The 17,641-nt window shown below is 44.7% G+C and overlaps 1 protein-coding gene across 2 annotated transcripts in view; it reads right to left on the reverse strand.

Moving 5' to 3' along the window:
* Positions 1-17,641, reverse strand: part of RBM20 (RNA binding motif protein 20) — a 101,053-nt gene that overhangs the window by 20,727 nt on the left and 62,685 nt on the right. Inside the window, exons 2-9 of one of the 2 annotated variants that reach the window (XM_021399606.1) lie at positions 10,818-11,922; positions 9,063-9,124; positions 8,816-8,907; positions 8,383-8,474; positions 3,999-4,142; positions 3,224-3,355; positions 1,403-1,482; positions 3-681 (exon numbers count right to left, since the gene is read on the reverse strand). In XM_021399606.1, the coding sequence (XP_021255281.1) occupies positions 3-681; positions 1,403-1,482; positions 3,224-3,355; positions 3,999-4,142; positions 8,383-8,474; positions 8,816-8,907; positions 9,063-9,124; positions 10,818-11,922 (2,386 nt within the window). Of the gene's footprint in view, positions 1-2; positions 685-1,402; positions 1,483-3,223; positions 3,356-3,998; positions 4,143-8,382; positions 8,475-8,815; positions 8,908-9,062; positions 9,125-10,817; positions 11,923-17,641 lie in introns of both variants that reach the window. The other variant, XM_021399605.1, reaches the window with a different exon arrangement.

A 17,641-nucleotide genomic window follows, 5' to 3' on the forward strand; every position in this document is an offset into this window, starting at 1 on the left:
ACCTTATTCTCAGGAGGTTTGGTTTCCTTCACATCACTGCCTTCAGCAACAGCATCTTCTTCTTGGTCTTTTTCAGCTTTCTTCACTTTATTCTTATCACTTTGTTTCTGCCTGGAGCTCTCAGAGATTTTGCTATGCTTCTGTTCGGCCGTCTCCTCCCTAGCAGCATCCTCACTGTAAGAATGCCTGTGTTCCCTGAACTTTGCCTCTTCCTTCCTCTTGGATCTCCCAGAAAACTCCTGCCTCTGAAATTTGTCAGATTTTGACTTAGAGGCTTTTCGGTAATAGTCATCTTCCCTGCTCTTGTAGCCAGACGAAGGGTGAAGTGAGCCAGGAGAACCACTCCTTACATATTTTTCTCTGTGCCCTCTGCCTCCTTCAATCCGTTCTTCCAAATCAAATTTGTCTAGCTGTCGGGAATAGTGTTTCCTCTCATGTACCCACACGTCAGTCCTGTCTCTCTTCTCATCTCCGTTCTCTCGCCATTCTCTGCTCTCTCTCTCCTCTTCCCGTCGAGAATACGGGGACTGATCCCACGACTCTCTTCCATTTCCCCAGTCGGTCCTGCTGGTTGGCATCGGGCTGCGGGGTGAACTGCAGGAAGTAAAGCTGGGAGTGTGGGATCGGGGCGACAAGGAACGGCTTATGGGGCTGCGAGAGCGGGGCCTCTCTGTGCCATACCTGCTGCAGAGGGAAAAGGCAGCTGTAACTGGCTGACTCACAGTGGGCTGCTGAGGTCTTGTGCACTGGAAACACACTGGTACTACCCAGCTGCCTGCCCCCCTGAGACCCCAGGCCTGTCACAGATCTGCACTGCACAGATCTGTCTAGAATATGTTAATTTGTTCTTAAAAACATCTCCTAGGGGCTTAACATTAAAATTGTATATGTTAATACCCTTACAATAACCCCAGCATTATAAGCCTAGTGTCAGCATCCTTACTACTCATTTGTTTAAAGCATCTCTGAGACAAAAATGAAAACGATCAACTATTTAAAACAGATGTTTTAAGACTCTGATTCTTCTCCAGCTTTGCTGGAATGTCCAGAAGATATGAACGAAGCCAGTCAGATCAGAAATATACCAAAATACATTTCCTGCTCTCCAGTGTCACCATAGCACCAGCCTTTATGCTTTTCACTACAGAAGGTGGAGAGGGGAATGGCTTCATTTGAGTGTTCTTCACGTGCCAGGCACATTTTCTGAGTCATCAGCAGCAGCAGTCATGAGTTCATTTGTTTTCTTAACAAGTACAGTTTTTCCACCTGATCTCATTACATAGGATCCGTACTTACTGTTGTACCCACTTACATTTTTACAGTGATTTGGAATGAAATCCAAAACAAGGAAGCCAATGAGATAAGCAAGGGAAGCACACAGACTATGCTTATTACACTTTACCTGTCTGCCTCACGCAGCAGGTCTCTCTCCCTCTGTGAGTGGATGTCCTGGATGATAGCAGCCACGTTCTTACCTGGTTTCTACATCAGACAAAGACACTGTTAGCATGCTGCACTGCTCTCCAAGATATTATACAAGATTTGCCCTTTAAGAAACAGCATGCATGCATCATTCCGTTACACTTATGAGAAATGCTTGGTTTCAGTGTTCTGGTTATAGTCTTTTCTGCAACTGGTATCTCAATAGCATGATCAAAGCAGTAAAATGATACAAATGGAAAATTTGCTTGTAGCACTGTCTGCTCATACTCGGCTTCTGGAAAATTGGCTTTGAAAACCAAGCTTGTACTTTCCTGATACACACTCACTGCAGAGTATACTCTAGGACCTGAATATAAGAGGAAACAAATCAGGCCCTTTTTCTAATACCTGAACTAAATAGATGCATCAGCCTATCACTTCTTACCCTAGGAAGGAGCTGCCTTAATTCCATACTACAGTATGGCTCTAAAAGACTGTGCTCAGACACAGGAACTCCAGAAAACCTAAGTGCAAGAAAAATGTTTGCAGGAACTGTTGATTACTTGAGATTCAAGATCACCTCCAAAAGATGTGCAACTCCAAGCTGGAGTGTGTGCAATCCATCTGCCATGTGGAGCATGCACAACTGAGCAACATAATCATGCAGGAACTCAGAGCAGTTCAGAGTGGTATGTAACTCACGCATATTCCCCTTTCATATCACTGTACTTCGTTCATTTGTTTGTTTTTAACAAAGAGTTTTTGCTCATGAAAAGAAAACCAATTCCATGATCTGAGAAACTGCCACTGGAACTGCTGAAAATCGTCCCAAAATCCCACTCTCCTGAGTAAGTCCAGCTCAGCCTTCATGTTAAGACGCACAGCCTCCATCACCTTACTTCGCATTGCCTCAATACCACAGGAAGAAAGAATACCCTGGTTTATGGAGTAGCAACTCCTTCAAGTCTCCTCTTACTCATCTTCCCTTAATGCTCATAAAATGCCTTTTAAGTTGGAACATTACAAAGTTATTTTATAAAATTATTGTGCTATGTTGGGATAATATAATATAAGGCTTTTCAGATCTTCACTGCTGGTTCCAGTCCAAGTCTACATGCAAAAGGCTTATTCCCTTAGTATTACATACAGTAGAACATAAGCAGCCATGAATATGCTCTCAAGAGTACTGATCTTTGGAGATCACTCAGATGTCCACATCAAAAGTGTCAGAGAAAGTCCACAGAAAGTCCAAAGAAAAAATACCGATCTGTTCTGATTCTACGTAAGTATATATGTGTGTATATATATTAGGTTAGGTCACTGTCAAGAAAGAAAAGCTAAACAGGGTGATGCTTAGTCCTGCCATCGCTGCTCAGCACAGAGACTGCATTACATCTCGAGTGTGCAAGCAGTGAAAAGCAGTGCCCTAAGCTCAATGCTTGTCTAAAAGGATGGCACTGTCTTATTTTTGATGACATGCGGTATCTCGCACAGCGCCGTGCTTTATGCCTTAGTTTAACTGCTTAGTTCAACCTTCGTTCAAGGAAGCAGCCTACTCAGGAAGAAACTTGGGAGGGATTTTTGAAGCAGTGCTATGAGAGAACCAGAGAATGGGATCTCTTCTAAGAATTAAAACTAAGTATAAAAGATGATTAACATACATTTGTTAGTTTATCTTTCTTCATTTTTCCCACAATATTAAAACATTAATTAGAAATCAGTAATCAGTAAAGATTTTTAGATGTATTCTCATGGACATGCTATGGAGACTCATGAATTCTTATCAGGAATCTGATCTTACCTTCAGCTGCAACTCCTTGTACCTTTTAGACATCCTAATCAGTAACTTGTCATCGTTTATCATAGCGGGTTTTTCTTTGTAGTACTGCACCATGGCTTGTGCTGCTTCACTGTAAGCCATTTCCAGAAAGGCCTAGCACAGACGGGGAGAGCTTTAAAATCTACTACATCATTACAAAACAAAGTATAAGAGAGAAATAGGGATACTAAGGTGATCGCTCAGCCTCTTGTTAACTGAACATAATGGTTACAACCCGGCTATGAAAGCTGATACGCAGCTTTAGAAGTCAGTTAAAAAACAAATAACTAGAATCCAATCTTTCTTGATATATGAAATAAAACACCTTTTCCCCATTTCCTCACTGAGGCTTCTGCAGCACAGCAAGAGTGTGAGCAGCCAGAACAAAGCAAAGAACTAATAATAGTAAAAGAACAATACTAACTAGCACTTCTATTTGCATGAAAAATTCCATTTGATGTAACTATGATTTAACTGTCCAAAGGAAAAAAAAACCAACTGTGCACTGACTGCATTTTGAAATGTTAACATTGCTCACCGGCACAGATTCCACTTTCTTCTGTGCTGTCTGCTATGGATATGTGAGAGATTTTCCAGCCTACCATGCCTACCACCACTGGTAGACATAAACCTGAAGACAGAGCTCCACTACAGTATGGTGCAGGTTAAAAGACTGCATGGGCACTGTCTCGTTGAGCACGTCAATATCCCTTTATGCCTATTTACATCAATACTGGTGGCTCTGGAAGCACAGTACCTGATTAGTGGATTTCATGAGGATATAGTTGGTGACCTTCCCAAATGGAAGGCCCAGGTTAATGACATCATTCTCTGTGCAGCTTCCCTCGGGGAGGTTGCAGATGTGAACAACTCGACCCAATGTAGATTTCCTCTGGGGAAACTGCAAAAAAAATTCAACTCAAAACCATGTTTTTATCTTAGCTATTCCAACCACTAGATAAGACCTTACATTTTTGCAAAAAATAAAATAAAATAAAATAAATTGAAATGATCTGTTCTACGCACCTGTTTCTAAGGACAAATATCCTTAATTAAAACCATCCTGATTAAAACATTTTCCTCTCCATTCATATTTTTATCTGAACTGTGGCTTGCAGTGGAGTCCCCATCCCTGGATCACTGGGAGAGGATTACTAGGAGAAATGCTCTAGTTCAAACAGGATTAATGATATGGCTGCAGAAGGTAACTTGCCATGTCAAACCTAAGGGAGTCAGGGTCTTCTGAGCCCTGGCACATACCAGCAGAGGGCTGAGCTGTCACAGGCACAGGACACTGGGCTCCACCCAGCACCAGAGAGAGTTCGGAGACCTCTCAGTGCTCAGAGGCGTTTCTGCAATGGGGAGGTCTCAGTCATGCCAATAAGCTCACTGCAGGCCCAGTATCTGTCTATCAGCCAGCCACAAGGCTCTTCTGCCAAGTCACGCGGCCTTCCTCTGTCCTTCTGCATCTGCCTGTCCCGCCAATGGCTCTGTGCCTTCCCCACACACGAGGGCACCACATACCGTTGCTGAGTAAAACGCCCTTAACAAATAATTTGCCAGCAATGCACACACACGTACAAAAAGAAGAGTATTTTCAAGCAGGTGTTCCCTGCAGTCCCTGCTGGATTTATAGATGTTAAAAAAACAGTTTAAATTACTATAAAGGTGTTCAGGATAGCAGGGATTGAATTCAAACCCTCCTCATGCGCTCATGGAACAGATCGGGCTGGGGGTAAAAACTACAGCGTTCATTCTGCAAGAGGACACCCCAGATGTACCTGAGGCTGGAAAACCTACTGCTTTCCTCTCTCCTTGCAACACCACACAGTTGGAGAGAACATTTCTCTTGAAAGCATGCTGACCACGGGGTATGCAAAGAGGCAGAGGTCCCAAACTGGGCTGGCACAGGCACATGCTGCTGGTGCAGTAGTCACTTCCCAAAGGTGGAATTCTATTCTGGGGTGCTGGGGCAGTTCCCAAAGAGCTGCCCGTCTCCCTGATGCAGAAAGCAGTCTCTACACTCCTTGTGCAAACAGACATCAGCATATGCTGAGAGTGAAATGTAATTTACCTCAGCTAATGACACACAAACCTTGCTCACACAGGATTAAGTCTTCCCAGAATACTTCCCCAGTTTATGACTTCCGCTGTTAGGGTTTTATCGAAGAAGTAACTCTACCTTCAGTTAAAATTGTGCCATTCAAGGGAAGATGCAAATCACGTAATCTCGTGGGATCAAATTCACCAGAGCCATCACAAATGTTTGGCTTGTCAGCAAGCTCACAAGTTACAGAGCTAATGTTATCTTATTTGCACCTTCATCCCATTACCTTCCCTCTAGGCATTATTACTTAACTCTTGGTGTGTTTTTGCTGCAGTACGACCCTGCCTCATGCAGCAGTCTGCTATTCAGCTCACAGAGACTGCCCAGGTGCATAAGGCAAATCAAACAAGCGCCACAGTCCAAAAGAAAAGCGTTTTCTCTAGCAGAAAAATAACAAAAACCTGACCCTGAAGAAAGATGGAGCAACTCAGCTCCACTTGAATAGAAAAGCATTGATGTCTGAGTGCATCTGGCAAGGCAGCACATAGCACGCAACAGGAGAGCACAACCTACAGCTAGCAGGGAAAAAGGAAACCTTCCTGACAGCACAGGAACACCTCAGGAAACCTGGCACCTTCTCTTTGTTCTGTCAGATCTGTAAAGAGATGGTGTGTTAAGCGTATATAGGACTAGAAAGACAGCGGCCCTCCCTAGGCTCCAGGGCCCAGGCTCAGACATGAACTCAGCAGTACATTAAATCAGATGACTCTAAGACGTTACCACCTCCCCAAAATTGGCAATGGCTTGAATTGAAATGTCATGTCGTAAATCTGCTATAATTCACGACTAAAAAGTGGTCAGACGCTCATACTGGGATCAGATTAGCTGTACCAGACAATATTCTTGTCAGCTGATTGAAGTTAAATTGGATCCATTCACTAAATGAGCTGTAAAACATAGCCAGAAAAGGAATATACAACTACTATATCCACACTCAGGAACTTAAAGGGGCCATGGTGCGTCAAGTGCGGAATGTAATTTTCAGTAAGACTTCATGCTAACTTTCTTTGATGTCTACAGGGATTTACCAGTGCAGTTGGACAACTATTAAAAAACCGGTTTGTTCAAAAAATAACTGCTTGAATAAATTATTTGCTGCATAACAGTGAAGGGCACCTCATGCAGTTTGCCACATTCTTTCATCAACATAATTCAGATATTTTTAATTGCATCTTTTTTTCCTCCCCTTTTTTTGGGATCACTTATCCATTTCTTGAGCTTTTCATGGCTCCTAAAGACAATAAGAAAGCGACAGTGCCATCCCTTCACTGCCAGTGGCTTTCCATGCCTGAGGGAAGGCTCGTAGCGCTCTATTTGCCTTTAGAAGAGGGACTGAGTTATTTGCAGACAGAGAGCATGCATCAAGCTCTCCCAGAAATCTGAACACTTTGTTTATGATTACATGCAGGGTCAAGTATAATCTCCCACTGCTCAGTTAAATGGCAGCAGCTTAGCTGAAAGTGAATACTGCTGTGCAAAGGTGTAATAAATTATAAACCACCAGGGTTGTGGAGGGAATGACAGCTGGTAAACTCAAATTTAACACCTCTAATATAGCTCCCTGACCACCTCCTGAGCTTCTGAAGAAAAAGCGGATTTGTAGTGCCCAGAAAAAACAAAGTTGTTGGTTCTTTTATCTCTCTTAGCACCGCAGGTCATTCAGAAGGACTTCTGCCGGCAGCTTAGATGATAAATAGTGACAGATTCTGAGGAGAAATGATACTGGTATTAGCAGTAATTTCATTTGTTGTGAGGTTGACAGACATGATGAAAAGGAACATTCCTCCACAGCCGCCGCGACTCCAACCTTTGACCTTGGAGGCAGCCATCGCAAGCAGCTCTGCTCTTTGCTGCCCTGCACACGTGGTGTCTGTGACGGGCAGAAGCCAAAATCCCTTCCAACAGCCCCTGCCATAGCAAAACCCCACAGCACAAAATTGATTGGATTACACAAATCTGGGTGATGTTTTTGGAAGCAATGCCGATGTGAACTGGAGCGGCTCAGGGACATGGCTCAGCCTGTCCTCCCGGAGTGCCTGAGCCGACATCAGGATGTGTACATAAAAACTAACAAGGTGAAAACTTGAACCCCCGGATTACTGCTGCTATTCTATGAACGGCCTAACATTACTCCTCTATGTTTCCAACTCTAATCATAGCTTTCCTATATAGGTTGATCTTCATTTTAACCCTAATGTCTTTGTATTTTTATTCTGCATATGATTTGCATTTTCTTGCTTTTTTCCCTTCTTTTAAAACCCTTTCTTTTCTCAGTTTAAAAGCCACTTTTAACGTAAGGTTTTGTTTTGGTGACACTTTTTGCTTATTGGAATGATAATTCAAGTGCACACTAGAGGAAAACAACTGGGACATGAGCTGAGGACTGGGGGATAATAAACTGAAACCACAGGAGGTTTATGTATACTGAAGCAAACTTGCTGAAAGGTTACCAGTGGCAGCAGGCGATATAAATAGTACACTAAAATAAACTAAGAAAAAGCTAGTCCAGTATAATGAATCAAACTGGGACACCCAAACGAATAAGCATTAGTGGAGCTGCAGCCACTGTCTTTCCACTGCTGCTACCTGGGAGGAGGACCCCAGCAGAGAGTGATTGCTACAGATAAATAACTGGAGAGATGCAGGCTTCTCACTGGGATCGATACTTAGAGTAAGTAAAAATTAATCCAGTTTTTCATTCCTAGCTGAAGCTGATTTTCCTGCTACGAAAAGGCTCAGGCTATGGGGGGAAAAGCGACGGGATACACACAAAACAATCTGTCACCCTCTCCAAATCCCTCTAACACGCAAACAATTTCAGCACTGAAAAAAAAAAAAAACCCTACATCTACATTTGTTTTGACCAAAATGAAAAGCATAAAAGAGCTGCAGGTAAATTTAAATGACAGACTGAATGTTCATTCACGTCATTGCCTAAAAGGAAGCCTTAAAATGACACATTTCAATTCCAGTAAGTAGAAGTGGTTTCTGCAAGAATCTCGGCAAGATCAATTTCTTAGGTACTCACTCTTACCCCTGATGGAAGAGAAGGAAATGTAGCACCTGGCTGGCCAAAGCATCTTGCTGGCGTAGTGATAAAAGATGAGCCGACATTTGGTGGATAATCTAAATAATGGATTACACACATTTTGTGAAAATCTTGATTCATATTATTATCTTGACGCAGTAAGCAATGCCCCATTTACGTAACAATTCATTTCATCATTTCAACACCAAATTATACACTGCTTCATTGTACCGTGGAAACAACTAATTGCTGGAAAGAAAAATAAATTCCTACTTTGAAAGGCAGGCTTGCCTTTTAAGTCTTTCTGCAGACAATGTCTAAAAACTATTTTCCCTGGAAAACTGTATTATACGTCATTTGAAACGTCCACTTTTCCCCAAAGACTGACTCCCCCTTTCATTAAAAATAGTTTTTAATTATTGCACATGCAACCATTCACCTTCGATACTAGATGGATTGAAAACTGCTGCATTATTTGGTGATAAATGCAATGTTCCATCTGCTGAACTTAACACACACCGGATACCAGTGCTGGAAAAGAAAAAAACAACTTTAGGAGCATGCATAATGTGTCGTAAATATTAAAGCCTAATTATTAGATTGTAAATTCCTGGTATAAAGCCACTGAAGTAAGGGATGCTCTATTAGAAATTCAATTGGAAGAGAGTCTCTGAAAAAATACTTACTTATCTGAAAAAGCCATACATTTTTGGATGTGAAGAGTTCCCTTTACGTGCTGATCCCAGTCCTATGTTGAAACAAAGAGACGATGAGCACAGGAAAAATCCTAAGACAAATTTCTGAAAGATTGCTTTTCCATTCATTTTACCTTACTCTAAAGCCAATACTGGGATGCTGAAGATCTAACTGTGTGACACTGGAGCCAAGCATACTTTTATCCAAAGCATTTACTGATTCGTTATTTGTAGATTCAATTACCAGTTACTTAACACATGGATAGCTTCTCTGTATTAGTTTTTAAATTCTGCATGTTTATTTCTATTAACTCAGGTAATTTATTCTATCTGAAAAGCTTGTCCTGAAAGGCTCTGAGCATCCTCAGCTCCTGCAATGTCCATAACGAGCACGCTCATCACACATGGCAGCAAAGATAGTGATCATTCATTTTAGCAGATGAACACATTTGTAAGAGAAGTGCATTCAGCTGTTTGCATTGCTATGGACAAATGAGGCAGCGTGTTAGACACTAATAAACAGACCAACTGAAACTCACTGTATTACAGTTACTCCACTCTTTTTAAGTGTTTAATGAAAAATACTCATGTCCAGCATGCCAGGTGGTGGTAAGCTCAGACCACTCCTGTAGCTGCAGTAGCTGTAGGAAAGCCTCTTGCAAGCAGCTGCTCAAAGAGTAAAAGGGAAACATGAAAGAGCAAATATATTCAAATCTCCCAAAGCCACAGGGCATGTATGTATCAGGCACTTTTTCAGTTGCTGGCTACCTTCCTTTGTATACTTACGCTGTTGCAACATTTTTGTCAGGCCAGCACTGGCATGAAAACCTGTGCCTTTGCAATGAGGTGCTGGTCCTGCAATGTAATGGAAGAGGCCACAAGGACTTGTGGGATAGGGCTCACCTGGAGGGCAGAACAACCCCAGGCAAGGCCAGTGGATGACAGTGGGGCTCAGAGCCACGCATGTGGCTCTCTCCAGAGCTGACCTATACCATGATCTGGCAGCACAGGCTCTCCGTATATCAGGCAAGTTTCTGCTCAAGGTTGAGTTTGAATTTGACAGTAAGAATGTGGTCAAGAAAAGCTGTTGGGGCTCACAACAGATAAGATCTGTGAGCCTGGTCTGCACCCCTTACGCTGGGTAGCATCTTTCTTCCAGGCCAAAGCCACTAGGACAGTAAGTCCTAATTCTTTTCTTTGAGTTACTAGAAGGTGGAGGACATCCCAACAAAGAAATTATCACAGTCATTTTATGGAAAAGTGTATTTTGTTCAAGCAAGTTTCCACAAAGCTTTTATCAGGAAGGGTCTGTGGTCAGAAACAGAGAGATAGCCAAATGAAACTGCAGATGTGCAATTACAATTGCAGGAGGGGGGATCAGGTTCGAGCTCCTCCTCCCCCTGATTCACACCCATCAGAGATGGGAATGACATGTGTCTGGGTCTGGCATTTCTCACGCCAGGGCCACAGCCTCCCAGCAGCAGACTGGTGCGCACACACTGCTCTCCACATTTTCACAGTGCAACGCGGAACAAAAACAGATCTTGAAACCCCGGCAGTTTCCACAAAACAGATTTACAGTGCTCCCTGTAAGCCCTACGAAACTCTGTGTTTCTCTCTGTGATAGAGGCTGACCTGGCTGACGGACACAGCTATGCTAGGACAGGCAGACAGATAAATCACCAGACAAACAGGGAAACCCCTCTGAATGCCACGAGTGTCCCTGGGCGCATTAAAATCACTCACCTTCAGATCAAAGATCTTCTTGTCACAGAGAGCACAGACGTGGGGGAAGTGGAGGGGAGCCACGCCATGGAGGTCGTTCAGCTCGTGGGGCTGCACTGACCGCATGGGCAGGTCGGGAGCACCGGCGCTCAGCTCCTCATTCTGCCTCAGCCGGGGGCTGCCGAAGCTCTGCTTGCTATTGTTGAGCCTGCCGAACGCTGGGGCAGCGGCTGTGCTAAACTTTGTGTCAGGTGTCGGTTCTTCGGGGTTGTACAGCTCGTTTCTTATTTCATACGGCTGCTGGCTTGCTGATGGCCACATGCTGTCGCTGGGCAGGAGGTCAGACTTGTTTTGGCTGGAGAAATTCGGGATATTTTCCCACTGGTTGCTTGTACCTGTGCCATGTAAGACAGGGCCGGGATCTCCTTTTGGATGAGCACTGGTGTGTGGGTCGCCGGGGAAGGCCGGCGCTGCCCCGTAGGTGTCTTTCTGGAAGCCTGCTGGTGCATCGTGCTTCAACGACCCGGCAGGGCCGAAGGGCCCCTCGTAGCGAGCCCCGACCGCTGAGGGGAAGCCGGGCTGATCCCCCTCTGAGGCGTAGGCCTGCGGGGCGGTGACATTTTGTTTGTTGTACTCATAAAACCCTCCGGCAGCGGCAGAGGGGCCCACCTTGTTGAGTCCAACAACCACGGGCTGCTGGCTGGAGGTGGGAGCCATGACGCCTCCAAAGGGACTCATGACGATGGTATTTGGGGCCTGGGCCTGCACGGGCCCCAGGCTGCCCCCTGCGCTCTGTGCAGGGAAGGCGATGCTGCCGGAGGAGAACCTTGTGCTAGCGATGCCAGGCCCTGGCGGAGGGCCACCTGCAGCGTGTCCCGGAGGAGCACTCATCACAGAGGGGTGCCTCAGCTGGTTGAAGAGCGGCTGGGACATGGCCACTTTGGAGAGCACCTGGTTGAGGACCGTGGCAGCAGCCGGATTGTTGGTTACGGCGGTCTGAGCCAACTTCAGCCTGTGCAGCGTGAGCTGCGCCTGGAGCTGGGCCAGCTGCAGGCTGGCCGGAGAGGGGAGCAGGGGGCTCGGGGCACTGACGGAGAACGGGCTCTTCTCCAGGAGCTTGGCAGCGCTGCAAAGGATCGGGATCGGGTTAGCTGAATTCATGCGAAATCTGACTGTGCTCACCTCTTGCAATAGCCCAGCATGGGACAAGCGGTCACTGTGAGGGATTTACTCATCTAAACCCAGAGAGAGCAAGGTGGTGGTCAGCAATGCAGCCATAATCCAACACCTTTGCTTAAAACTCTGCTGCCGTATAATTTTCAATCAAAAAGTTACGAGGGAGACAAGTACATCAGAGACCTCTCTTGAAAATCCTCATTTCATCCCTCACTGACCCTCTGGATCAGGCCTTCGGGTCATTTTAAGTTTCCATATAATTCAGATCCATAAAGCAGGCCAGGAGAAGAGGCAACACAAACCTTCCCTGAGCATCCCCAAATCTCCATTTTTCCACTGTTTCATGCAACCTTCACTCTCCCTGCTCAGGCTCATGTTGTGGTGTTACCGTTACATTCAGTGGGACCAGCACAAGCTTTTCCCACAGAGCAGGAGGAAGTGAAGAAAGGGACATCAGATGGGACTGTAAAACCAACCTGGTAAGAACTTCACAACTGGAATGTAAGGCAAAATTTCTGCAATGTCAGCTGCTGAAAATCAAGGTCTTTATATTTTCTAGAAATTAGAGTCACATTGAGTGCTCTCCATTAAGTCTTACATGTGGAGTAAACACATGGTAACTAAATTGCCTGCATGTATTCCAGAACTAAGAAAATAGGAGATGACACATTGAGGTGTATGGCAGTTCCTGGCATTGGAAAGCACCTTTGGGAGATCTCTGCTCACACCACCACCACCACCACCCCTGCTCCCACCATATGAAACCCTGCAAACATAAAATGGGGCGAAAAAAATCATTCCAAATGAGTTAAGTCTAGAAAATTTATATAAACAACTGAAATGTTATAATGGAAAATGTTAGGCAGTGCTCGCTCCCAGGCAGCTGTGCCCACCCCGCTTTTCCTGCCCCCCAGCATCCTTCTACCTCCAGCATCACCAAGGGCAGAGCCAGCTCTCTCTGCATGTCATGCTGGATACCAGCAGCCATTTTCACGCTCCCATCAGAAAAATGTTAGCCATCACTTCTTCCACCCACAGGAGCCTATGCTCAAAGATGGCACAGGGACCCAACACATTACAGATGGCTGCTCGCCCTGAAAATGAGAGCACAGAGCACTCGTGGGATGTGGTCCAAAGTTCAATTAATTTATATTGTAAAACTGTATTTAGAGTTTTGATTTAGGCCTTTCAAAGCAGCAGGGGCTACGCATCAACCACCATGCAGTGCTCACTGTTAATAATTGGACAATTTGCTCAACTGCATGGATGAAGTTGTAGCTAATGATGAATGTCTTGTCAGCATGCTACATTTGAAAACCACAAATTAGGAAAACATCTGCTTAAATCCAAAGTATGACTAAGAGAAAATGAATGGGTTTCGTGTTTAACATTTCACTTCCACTACCAACTGCAAGGCACATCTGTCTCCAAAAATATGAAATGCCGTTTGGATAAGTGCATCGTTATGTAATGACGAGACTCGCTGTCAGCACAAGCTGACACCAGCACACTTCTGTGCTGAGGTGCCTTTTGTTTTCCTGCGTGGCTTCCATCCCTCTCTGACTCGCATTTATAGTACGGTTTGCTGTAAATCTGACCACAGATGAAAGCTGGGGTGCAAGTACAGCCAAAACAAGAGGGAGGCTGTGGGAACCGCAGCCTGCAGGGTGCTGAGGGCCCCCCAAAGCTGCTGAGAAGCCCCATGGAGTGCGAGGGGCTCAGAGGGCAGAGGATCCTGCACCAGCACAGCATGCACACTGCTGTCACCGCCTGGGAACGCAGTGTGGCCCCGTACTGTGCCACCGGCATCCGCCCCGCATGGGACTTGCTGCGCTCACAGCTACTGTTTAATTTTATAGCTGCTTGTAACTTCTGTACATTAAGCAAACTGTAAAACTGCTTCTAAAAGCTTTATAGAGCATGCAAATATGAACTGCCCGGTGGCCCTAAAATAAAAAGAAAAGCTGGCAGACAGCTTGTAATGCTTTCAGGCTCAGAAGCTGCGGAAGACTGCTGTTCCCAGCAGCCTAATTCCACTGTGCTGCAAGCCTGTGTGGCAGCCTGCACATCCCTGTTCCGGTGGCTGCCTGCTGGACATGGTCACAGGTCTGTCCCTGTGAACCCAAATCTCCCACAGTGCTGCTGCAAACCCCCAAGCTCCCCCAGACTTGCTGCACAGCTTGTACTTTGTCTGACTGCAGCACGCAAGCAGTCACTGCCGGAACAACCTGGCTGTACAAGCTTCAGCCCCAACCCTGCAGGCAGGTGGTGGGCAGCTGGGGGCTGTGAGGAGATGCCTCACCTGGGGAAAAACTAATGCTGAAAGGAGAAGCTGCAGCCCCCATGCCCCTCACGGAGGGACAAAGTTAGCAAGGAGGGTCGTTCCCATGTGCGGCTAGTTTTGGAAATGGCCCTGGCTTCAGCTGTCTGGTTTGCATTTCCAGATTTCAGGGTGCTTCAGGTTGCACGCTTTATCCTTCCACAGCAGAATCGGAATATTTTAGCATCTAATCAAGCCAAAGAAGGAAGGGCTTGGCTGGGGGGCAGTGGGAAAAGCAGATGTGCAGATGGGAGGTCAGGAAGACAGTTGTGTATAGAGCATCTCTTAGAGCAGCACCTAAATTTAAGGATTTCTGTTACATTACAAAATACAAGCTGTAAGAGGCGTGCAGGACTGCCACACACAGCTTTTAAAATTTCCTTCCCTCTTTCTGTTCTACAATCATTGTATTTATATACTTGATAACACCACTTGGCCAATCATCCGGCTACAGTTTTACGAAACCACTGAAAACCACAAACCCGACATGAAGATGGTATTTGGCTACAGCACTTTATGGGGCCATTCACCTCTCATACATGCACAGCTCCCTCCCCAGCTTGTCCTCAGGTTACCAGCACGCAGCCTCTGGCTGCTCAGGATGGGGGCTGCTGCTAAACAAACCTCTCTCCCCACTACGCCTGCGGATGCCAAAGTCAGCTCTATCTCCTTGCAAAGCATTCCTCACTGTAAGGGGAATGCAATGTAAAAGGTTAACAGAAGAGGTTCTCTTCGTTAATAGAAAGCCACACACCAGGCGAGTTTCTGCACGGCTCTGGGAGCTGGGATTTGAAGATGTGCATCGCCTGCTGCAATATTCATAACGAAATTGCAAGCGTTGGCAAGGCCATATTGCTATAAATCAATTCAGCCCATCTGCTACCCCCATAATCCTTATTATGCTTTTAGCATCCAACAGCACCGAGCAGCACACAGTGTTGGAGGTAAAGCATCCAGACCGCTGGATTATTAGAGTAATCCTGTCTGCGAGAGCGATGAAAAGGCCGACCCCAGAATGCATGGATCACAACAGGCCAACAAGCCAGAGCTTCATTCTCAAATGACAAAATTCAGGATTTTAAAGTGCTGCCACGCACCTCCAAGAACTAGGAAATAAATTTAAAAAAAAAAAAACAACAAAAACTATTAAAGTTATGAGCTCAGCTACTTATTTAGAAATTATTTCTATCCAGAAATATTTGAAATGCTGCATGGAGGAATAATTTGAATTCTTCCAAAACAGATTAATTTACTGTTGGGAGTCTTGCACAACTTCTAAGATTCTGTATCCCTTGCCCCACAACCCTTTTGCCTCTATGTATAACTATACTGACCCGTCAAAATCTCTGAAAGACAAATCTGTTATTATTTTTCACTGCAAAGTGTTTTGAAACATGCACTTTTTCCAAGGCCTCTGTATTACTGTGCCTGTTTCAGAACTAAAGTAGCCAGGGATCTGAAGATATCTAAGGAGCCCAGATGTACGACTGCTCTTCAATAGCCCTATTCTAGATTTCTGACCATTTGCAACAGCATACTGTTTTCCATCCATTAAAAGTGTTTCTGAATCAATTTTCCTAACAGAGAACTTTAATTTTTTAATTCAATACCCTTGAACACAGCACAGAGAACCATTTTCTGATTATCTGAGCACAAAATCAGCAATATACTGTTCTGCAGAAGCATGAATATCCCTTCCCTGTAACGTGTCATTTATTCAAGCAGCACAGGACTGCCTTCTCTAAACTCATCCAAAGTAATTGTTGCCACACTAAAAGAAAAAAAAATGAAGGTAAACAAAACACATTCTACTTAGATGAGGCTGATAAGAAATTATGGGTACAACCACCTACGAATAAAAAAAATGCACTATTTGTCAGCACAGAATTTGGCCTCTTGAATTTGAGGGAACTGCAAAGCCACATTTCAAATGCTGGTAGAAGAAAAGGCCAAGCTCAGCCATCTCAAAAGCATATGTTAATACTTAGAGTAAGTAACTATTATAGCGATATTTTACATCATGTTGTTTCGCTGATCTCATTTAGAATATGGGTTTTATGTTCATTTTTGCTTTCTGAACAAAAGCAGCACTTATTCTGATGAGCTGTTGCACTGGTTAAAAATGGACACAGACCTTTTCCTGTACTATAGATTGCAGCTGGCTGGTAACAAATGACTGTTTTCTTTCTCTGCGTCTCCACAAGAAATATTTCCTTTGGTTTCCAGTGAAATGACTTTCTTGGTCAGAAAAGATGAGGAAGTCTGCTGAGAGAAGGAAAGCCCTCCATTGTCATCATTTGAGCTCTGACACCATCTGCAGCAGAACTTTTTTTTGGCTGAGTTTTGGTTAGAACTGATGAAAAAAAGAAGAAAGATCACGTTCCAGAGTAAGTTCAGCTAACAACGAGGAGCGCTAAAAACCTTAAGCTACTTTAATATGTTTATAAGCTGCAAGTAAAACTGTTCTTATCCCAAATAACAGTATTTAAAGCCCTCTATTATACTACTGAGGGACTGAAGTAAAACTCCGGCCAAAGTACACATGTACTTTGCCAAGAGAGTTTTGCATATTTTTGGCAATAGTAAACTCTATTATCTGGACAGTCACCCAACCCAACAGTTAGCAGGAAGATGAAATGCAAAATGTTTTTGCAGAGCTGCTATGCTCGAGGTTTATGAAGGTGATGGGAATTAAGCGCCTGACTCCTACCAAGAGTCCTTCGTGCTCATTTGAAACTTGCACACAAAACATCATTTGCCTTTGTTTATATGCAGCGAAATCAGACAGCTTCACTGGCAAAGAGACAAGATCTGGGGGCAAACACAGCAGCTACCTCTCAGATAACGACAGTGATCACAGACGCAAAGCTGGAATTGATGCTAGGAGGACGGCTGGACTAACTCCGAGGTGGCATCGAGCTGAACTCAGCGACTCCTGATGTACTCATTTAATCTGCTCTTAGGAACCTGCCTTGGTGGGACTTCTCCAGCTCCCTCCTTTCTCTGCACATCTCACACACTGCATTTGTTTGCAATGCTCAACTACTTTTCTTCGCAGCAGCACAACCCAACCCCTTTCCTGAAGCTGTTGCCCATCTGCGAACCAGAGACACTGGCTGGGAGGGATCACTGACGCCCCACTGCTCTGACTTTCCACAAGGATGGCCAGTTCAGTCCCTTCACTTTTTGATAGCCCAATGGATTTTTTGCCACCATTTCACATTGCCCTCATCAATATTGCATCCAGGTTATGCCAGCTCCAGTCTGTCAGGATTACTCTGGATTCCTATGCTGCCTCCAAAGCACTTGTAAATCCTCTCCTCTTGGCACTAGCTGTGGATTTAATGGG

This window comes from Numida meleagris, chromosome 5 (genome assembly GCF_002078875.1).
Source record: "Numida meleagris isolate 19003 breed g44 Domestic line chromosome 5, NumMel1.0, whole genome shotgun sequence".
NCBI classification, from domain to species: Eukaryota; Metazoa; Chordata; class Aves; order Galliformes; family Numididae; genus Numida; species Numida meleagris.